Here is an 8,218-nt window from a genome sequence, read left to right on the forward strand (position 1 = left end):
TCACAAGCCCATTAGAAGGGCTTCATATTACTGCTGACTGATTTTACAAGATTGCTCCCTATGTATAATTAAGCCCCAAGCGCACGCAGTCACAATTGCGCACAGTGCCTTTTGATAGCGTGCGCTCCCGACGCAGAGGAGACGTCTGATAAGCAGCGAAAGGGAGGCAACCGCCTTGATCTCTGCTATCAAATGAGTGATTGACATGGCAGCGCATCACACTCTACAAAGACCTAAACAAAGACCACGTTGACACAGGGGAAGTTTTTTTTCCGCTGCTACAGCAGTTATTTTTATATTGATTCCAGGTTCAAACAATGTTTGTCTCTGCATGTTTTAAACATGTCAATCTTATACATATATATATATATATATATATATATATATATATATGTATACACTGAGACTTTAATTTGTCAATTTGTTTGATTTAAACAAACACTAGGATCTCATTATATCTAAATTGAAAAGTGTTTATGTACAGTGTGTAAAAATGTGTTTTTATTTGGAGCTTTTAGAATCTTTGGCTTTTAAAATCTAGGAAAAATCCTGTTCTAATTGAAGGAATGTATAAAATATGAAGCTGATCTAAAGCTTTATTTTCCTTCTGGCAGCGCAGATTTATTTCCACGCTCGCTATTTCCGAGCGCACTCCAGAAAAGAACTCCACAAATCTGTTGCTAGGCAATAAAAAGAGATTGAGAGGCAGAGATTGAACATATATATATTTATATTTTATTTATGTTTTCGTTCAGGAAAAGGATATCTTGTACACCAAATATCCCATTGGCAGTTAAGCGCATTCAATGTGTTTAGAAGCCATAAACAGTCACTTTTTTTCTGAACAAACACAAATACAAAATAAAAATAACAACAAAATAATGGACTGCATGTAAATAACATACAAAAAATTCCCATGCCTACTCAGTAGGTAACTACAGCATTCCAACTCCTGTAGATATGTACATTTCAGTTACAAAAATATAGTTTTTTTGCTTACATCCCAAAAAACATGATGCAGTGCCCTCGTATTCTTTCCCTTCGTTCCTTGAAATGACTTTCCAAACAAAGAAAATAAAAGAGAAAAAAAATCCCTTACACCTTAAGGCTAGATGCAAAGCATCCACTCTCGCGTATATCTGTCAAAACATCTGCAAGGCTTCTCAAAAGGCACCGAAAAATTTGAAGATCTGTTGTTGATGTTTTTGTCTTTTTTTCCATTATTTTCCCCCTCTGTTAAACAGACTGCTGTTGTCACATTTGAGATTTAAGAGAGAGAGAGAGAGAGAGAGAGAGAGGAATAGTACCAGTGGATGATATTTACAAAATAAGAGAAAGTAACATCACTCTTACACATGCGTCAGAATACTTAAGTGCTTTTATCCAAACAAAGTCAAAAAACTTATCACAGCATTTTCACTACGTACTACAGAATGTATAAAATATGGCCCTGCTCAATTTAGAATAATACAATGCAAATATTCAAATCAATTTTCACAACAATGGTACTAAAAAGTAAAAACAAAAAAACTCAAACATGGCACATGTACAATATACATATACTATAGCTTATGTATATTACTCAAATGTCTTTTTGTAAATGTACTCCTGCCTAGTGAGGGCGTTTGAGCTTGAAACCTGCAGGCATTAGATTACAACATACAGTCCTTTCTGCTCGTTGCTTGTACGGCTATACGTGTACAGTCAGAGGAAAACAAAGAAACTTGCCAAAGCCTGTTGCTTCTTTTTTGTCCTTCTTAAAGTCTTGAATGCCTCGTTTAAACGGAAGGGATTTTGCGGCGAGAGAGCGAGACCAAAGAAAACATCCCTTTTTTGTCTGCAAACGTCTTTGCTGAGTGCTTGACCGTTTGCGTAACTGAACCTCGCAAAGAGTGCAGAGAGAAAAGTGCTTTTTTTGCAGAGAGGGGGATTGACAAGTCCATGACGCTTTCTGTCCCTCTCAGACAGGAGCTGAAGTTGATGGAGGAGTGGGGGCTTCTCCGAGGTTTGAGGACTGGGGCAGAGTCTCAGCAGATGTCTGCTGTCCGTGGGGAGAGCGTGGCTGCCTGAATGTCGGTCATTGGGGTGGTGACGGGTGAGCTGTAGATGTTGCTGGCCACAGAGGAGGGGTAGGAGGTGGCCACTTGCGTCTGGAAGGTGCTGGAGACTGAGGGGTATGTGGTGGCGATGGAGGGGGAAGGGTAGGAGGTGTGGACTGGGGAGGAGTAGCATGAGGCCACTGGGGAGGGGAAGGAGGAGACCGGAGAAGGGTAGGAAGCGATGGGAGAAGGGTAGCTGGATGCAGGTGAGGGGACTGAGATGGAAACTGAGGTGATTGAGGTGTTCTGGGCCACTGCAGCAGCGGCAGCAGCCGTCTTCTCTGCCTTCTTGTCTTTCTGCCGCAGGTGAATCTTGGTGTGGCGCTTGCGCTCGTCACTGCGGGCGAACTTGCGGCCGCAGATCTCACAGGCGAATGGCTTCTCGCCTGTGTGTGTGCGAATGTGCGTTGTCAGGTGGTCACTGCGACTGAAGTTGCGCATGCAGATGCGGCACTGGAAGGGCTTCTGGCCTGTGTGGATGCGAATGTGGCGTGTCAGCTCATCAGAGCGAGAGAAGCGCCGGTCGCACGTCTCCACTGGGCAGGCGTAGGGCCGCTCGTGAGGGGGTGTCTTGCTTGGCCTGTTGGGATACTTGCGGACGCGGCCAGGCTTGATCAGCTGCGATGGGTAGACACCCTTCAGGTCCTGTGAGCCAGTCTGTGTGGCAAAGGCTTTGATGGTGGACAGTGGCGTGAGGGATGGCTGCTGACCTGCCTGTGTCTGGAAGGGTTTCTGGTCAGGTGGCACCAGGCTGATTTCACCTTGCTGCTGGGGGAACAGGTAGTCAGGAATCATGGGCACAGGAAAGCTGGTGCTGCAGGCCTTGCCACCAGGGTAGGCTGGGGGTGGGTATGGCAAGGAGCTGCTGGTCACTGCCGAGGGGAAGCCAGAGCCTGGCTCAGGGAAGATGTCAGGGCTGGCACTTGAGTAGGTGGGAGCGGCTGAGTAGATGGGGTTGGGCTCACTGTGATGGACAGAGCAGCTCAGCGCAGATGCTGTCGAGGATGAGGAAGAAGATGAGGCAGAGGAGGACGAGGAAGAGGGGGTGGAAGACGAAGTGGCCGAAGAAGGAGTGGCCAGGGAAGCCGAAGAGGAGGGAATTGAGGCAGGGGGTGGGTTGATGCCCACCAAGCCGCTGACCAGGCTGAAGAGAGGCTCCGCCCATAGGCTGTTGCTGCAGTTGGTGGCAGGTTCGAGGGTGAAGCGCCCTGTGTAGGAGATGGGGGGCAGCCTCTGGGTGGGGTAACCCTGCTCAGGCAGCTTCTCGCAGTTGATGGCAATTTCAGAAATAGTGTCTGCAACAAAAAAACAACAAGAAGGCAGAGTTTAGCAGCATGTTCCAGTTGGATGGATGTTTGTCAGCTGCCCTGAGTCACATTAAGGCACATTAAAGGTCCCTGAGGTGTTTGAGATGAGGGAGCCTGCTGGCAGCAAAGCTTGTGTTTCCCCATTTTCCCAGACAAAGCAGCAGGTGTTGATGGAGAAGCGGGAGAATCCCCCTTAACCACCACCCCCCCCAAACACACTCTACACACACACTCTCGCACACACACACATGCTGCTGATCTTCCTCTAACATACGCACGTTTGCTGATCTCCCTCAGAGACAAGCGTTCAAGCCAGCGCAAGCTAAGCCATTTGCATTCCTGCTCTCCTCAACTCTCTCCACTCTCACAGGTCTTAATTTCCATTACATGACTAATAGATACATGACAGCTGATCATTCAATCTGCAATTTAGCTGACTTGAAAATGCTATTTATATTAAGTGTGCCTGCACATTTTAGATGACTGCTGTCAATGCACATTTGATGCTTTAATGCATACCTTTTAAGACTGTTGTGATTCTGAGACATTCTTTACCAATTTAGAATTAAGAATGAATACACATTGTTATTTTAAAGTACTCAATCAGTCAGATCATATACAAATACTGTTATTAGAATATATAGGTGCATTAAATGCATGCTTGAATTAATGATGCACTCATTGATTTCTTTTTTTTTTTACAGTCAAGTCAATCAATTATAAGTTCCAAGCACCCAAGCAATTAAGCCACAATTTTCTTCACTTTAAAGCCATGCACCCTGGTTGCATTTAAACAAATCTGCACAAATACAAAAACACTTTCAGCAAGAACACATCATCAAGTAAGTTCCAGCCCTTACCTCCAGTCAGGTGGTCGTACTGCTCCCCCGCTTCCCCGCTGAAGCATGTGCCCTCAGGCACGGAGGCGTTGAGGAAGGGGGTCCCCGCCGAGTTGAGCATGATCATCTCCTCCAGCTTAGGGTAGCTATCCATGGGCGAGTGGGGGAAGCTCAGGGGGTCCGAGATCTGCAGGGCAGGCAGGAGCTCTGTCTTGGCTGCAGCCATCTCTGTGGAGTCTGTGTGCAGAGTCTGAGTGCAGAACAGTGAACGAGTGCAGAGAGGTGGAGAGAGAGAGAGATCCCCAGCAAGCCCCTGTGGGATGAGAACGAACGAAAAGGAAGATGCTGTGATCGCCTCTTCTTTTTCTTGTTGTTGTTCTTCTTCTCCTCCTCCTATCTCTCCTCACTGTCTCTTCTAGAGCTTGCAGGCTCCAGGAAGGCTCGTCTCGGTCCAGAAAAGTATGAACATCCACTTCTCTTCTTTTCTCAGAACCAATGACTGAGAATAAATCAAGGTGTGCCGGTGCTGACCATTCCCTAAGAGTCGCGGTAGCCGGAGTTGTCAATAGTTCAGAGTTGAATTTTTTGACTGTGGACCCTGTTAGTATTTGTTGCTTGTTTTGGTCCAGTCAAGTTCTTATCAGCCTTTTTTTTCAAGGTGATTACTTGTTGTTTTTGAGTTGAGTTCACTTGAGTTGAGTTCGGTTTGTATGTGTGTGTAGGTGTGTGTGTGTGTATGCTATATCGCAGTGGGTTGCCTACTGCCTAATGTATATTATCTGCTGTCTAGCCTTGATGTTGAGTCGCTTGGGTTCTCTGCTCTTGCTCTGCTCAGAGGTTCCCAGTCCTTTATATATACCCTCTTGTCTGTGACGTAGATGTCCATATATGGACTGGAGGAAGGACCATATTTAGGCACTGCAGTGGAAGACACATGACGTTTGCCTGGAGGGGAGGGGAAGAGGAGAGGAGGGGAGGAGGAGAGGAGAGGAGGAGGGGGGGGGGGTAAAAGAAAGCAAACTGAGTGAGCTTTAGCCTTAAAGTCTGTGCAATAAACGGAGAGGAGAAGCCCGAGCGTCCTCCACCTCCTCCTCCAGTGCAGATCGATGGTGCTGAGAGAAGTTCTTGTTCTTTTATTTATTTATGTGGTTTTATTTTCTCTCAGACCCCCCCCCCCCCCCCCCCCCCCCCCCCTCTCGCTCTCAGCCCCGGCTCGGCAGCGCGCGCTCGGGTTTCCCGTCCCCGCTGTAGCAGCAGAGCAGAGCCCGGCCGGAAGCCCCCTCGCTCCGCCACGCCATATAAGGTCATGACTAAGTAAGGAGAGCATCCGGTGGGTTTCCACTTCCCTGCCCTTATTTGGAGCTTCCTGGCGGGTTTGGGGCGCAAACTGAAGTCCGGCGATCAACACAATCACCCGAATGTCAGCAGAGCAGCGCGACCGAGCCCCGAACTGCAGATTTATGAGGCAACTTTTCTCTCTTTTCTCTTCTCGCAGTTCATTTCTCCCTCCTTTATTCTTTCTACCTCGTAGTCTGCACTTTCACTTTACACACACACACAGGCACTCTCTCTCTCTCTCTCTCTCTCTATCTCTCTCTCTCTCTCTCTCTCTCTCTCTCTCTTTCAAACATACACACACACACTTCCAGCGACTTCGCGCCCTCCAGCCCTGCCGCTCTGCTCGCTCGAGCGGTAGGACCGGGACCCTCTCGCGCGCTGCGGTCTCCCCCGCGTTCGCTGTTTTCAGCGGATTCGCGCGCTTTTTATTGATCTATTTACTATTTTTCAAACGTTGTGCCTCTTTTTTTAGCTAGATTGCGCTTAAACGACCGCATAGAGGCATTTAAAGTAGGGTTTAGATAAAGTGTGTGTTTGTTTGTGTGTGTGGGAGAACTGGGCTGCAGCGGGGACAGCTCGCGCTGTTGCTGCTGCTGTTTGTGTGGAAGTCCACAGTGCACAGTGCTGATTGAACACTGCCCTCCTCCTCCCTCATAACTCCGCTTCTCCAGCGCTCTCTCTCTCTCTCTCTCTCTCTCTCGGGCTCTCACTTTTTATATAATCTCTAATCCCAGATCTGATTACTGAAGAGATGCTCACCCGCGGCAGCTTCACTCTGCAGGAATCAGAACAGAGGGCTGTGCTGGGATCTGTCAGATATATCAGACTTTAACACATATATAGTATAGTGATGTCTGACTGTATATCTGTCTGTCTGTCTGTCTACCCCATACGTTTGTGGACATCCCTGCTACTGAATGCATTCAGCTACTTGCAATCACACTCACTGCTGACAAAAATAACAATAATTTAAATTTAATAATGTCATATTTTATGTTCATTACAAGTCAAGTTACTTATTTCAAACCTCTTTTGTTTTACTGATCAGAATATATAGCTCACTCAATCCAAAAATATAAATTATTATCCAAATTCCAGAATTAGAAATTATTCTAATATTTAATTAGTAAGTAATTAATGCATTTTATAGCTTGCTTTGAACATGAGCACTAACAGTTATTCTCAGTATTAGTGTATATTACTGATGAAAGACCCATTGAAGGCATGTGACGTGTCTAGGGGTGCCACAGTGATTATAGCTCTAAAGGTGCCAAAGAATGCATTTAATGAGTAGTTTAATTTGGTCTTAGTCATGTAAATACAAGGTATATGACTTTAGTTGCAGCAAAAATGTTCCAATGCAATATTCCAGTGCAATTCTGAGAAAAATGCACAGGTATGACACCATAGCTAAAGTCAGGCATTTACTAGAGGGGTATGAAGCCACCAAGTATTTAGCTGTGGATCAATGAAATGTTGAGTCTATCTATCTATCTATCTATCTATCTATCTATCTATCTATCTATCTATCTATCTATGTGTCTATCTCTCTATGTGTCTATCTCTCTGTGTCTCTATCTATCTGCCTCTCTGTATATCGATCTAGTGATTAACCATTAGTTCTTTACATATCTTGTGAAAATGGTTCTATATAGCACCCCAAAAATATCACTAATATACAATTAGAAATATACATACAAATAAACAATTTGCTCTAAATTGTCTTGGAATCAGCTCTGCACATTTATATATATTATATAAAATATTATGCAAAATCTAAGGTATAGCATCTCAGATGTCCAATTTCTTTATTTAAATATATTTGTATTATTGTTTTACTATAACCATTTCCAAAGGTCTCTTCAAAGAATCTTATATTATATAACTAAATTCTATACTATATAATATAAATGTCTGATGTAACTGCTAGCCCCATTTAGTCCTGTAGTATGCATATAAAGCTCTAATTAATATTATTAATCTTTCACTTTTTGCAAGGGGCATTCAATTAGTCACATACTTCAGTATTCAGTGCACGCCCGGGTGCACTGTCGCTGATAGATTGTGTGAGGCGCACTGTGCTCTGCTGCTGACAAGGCGAGGGGGCTTATCCGGGATGGCCCAAGCTCGATACGCGGGCATCCTCCCTGTCAGTCAGAGAGGATGCAAATAGGTGCAAATAGGGCCCGTTTGTAAAACGCTGCAAAATGCTCTGAGGACGCTGCTGGGGTTACTGATGAAGCCTCGCATTCAGTCTCAGAGCAGGGACCTCTCCTGTGGCGGATGGATCGATGGCACTTTGCTGACTCGATTCAAGTTCCTTGCCTCCCTCTCACTTCCAAATGGGAGAAATTACCAGAGGCTTCGGCGAAGCAGGGCTTCGGAAGGGGAAGGGGAAAAAAAGGCAAAAGATTTAATTACACTCACCACCTTTAAATTAAACCTATATAATTTCTTAGTTGGCACATGGGCAAAATGCATTTTAGCAAAGATGAGGCAGGCCTGTGTCTGAGAGGGAAAGAGATGCCAACCAGTAAGTGGCTCCGGTTGCATTGCAGCGCTCTGCAGATTTGCAGTGCAATACCTGCTTGTTCACGTACGTTATGCTGTTGGAGAATGATTTAATGCAGCCACT

At 45.3% G+C, this 8,218-nt stretch overlaps 1 protein-coding gene across 1 annotated transcript; it reads right to left on the reverse strand.

The window, feature by feature from the left end:
- Positions 1 to 712: 712 nt before the first annotated feature.
- egr1 (early growth response 1) lies at positions 713 to 5,082 on the reverse strand. The gene is made up of 2 exons (XM_015601221.3): positions 4,267 to 5,082; positions 713 to 3,394 (listed from the first exon to the last, which is right to left on the reverse strand). Exons 1-2 carry the CDS (start codon positions 4,469 to 4,471, stop codon positions 2,028 to 2,030), a joined length of 1,572 nt encoding a protein of 523 aa, XP_015456707.2. The 5' UTR covers positions 4,472 to 5,082; the 3' UTR covers positions 713 to 2,027.
- Positions 5,083 to 8,218: the final 3,136 nt, after the last annotated feature.

Source organism: Astyanax mexicanus, chromosome 10, assembly GCF_023375975.1.
Source record: "Astyanax mexicanus isolate ESR-SI-001 chromosome 10, AstMex3_surface, whole genome shotgun sequence".
In the NCBI taxonomy this organism is placed as follows: Eukaryota; Metazoa; Chordata; class Actinopteri; order Characiformes; family Acestrorhamphidae; genus Astyanax; species Astyanax mexicanus.

Coding starts and splice junctions, on each gene's coding strand:
- egr1 (XM_015601221.3), bottom strand. CDS start 4,471: ATGGCTGCAGCCAAGACAGAGCTCCTGCCTGCCCTGCAGATCTCGGAC. Junction 3,395..4,266: donor GTACGACCACCTGACTGGAG/GTAAGGGCTGGA, acceptor TTTTTGTTGCAG/ACACTATTTCTGAAATTGCC.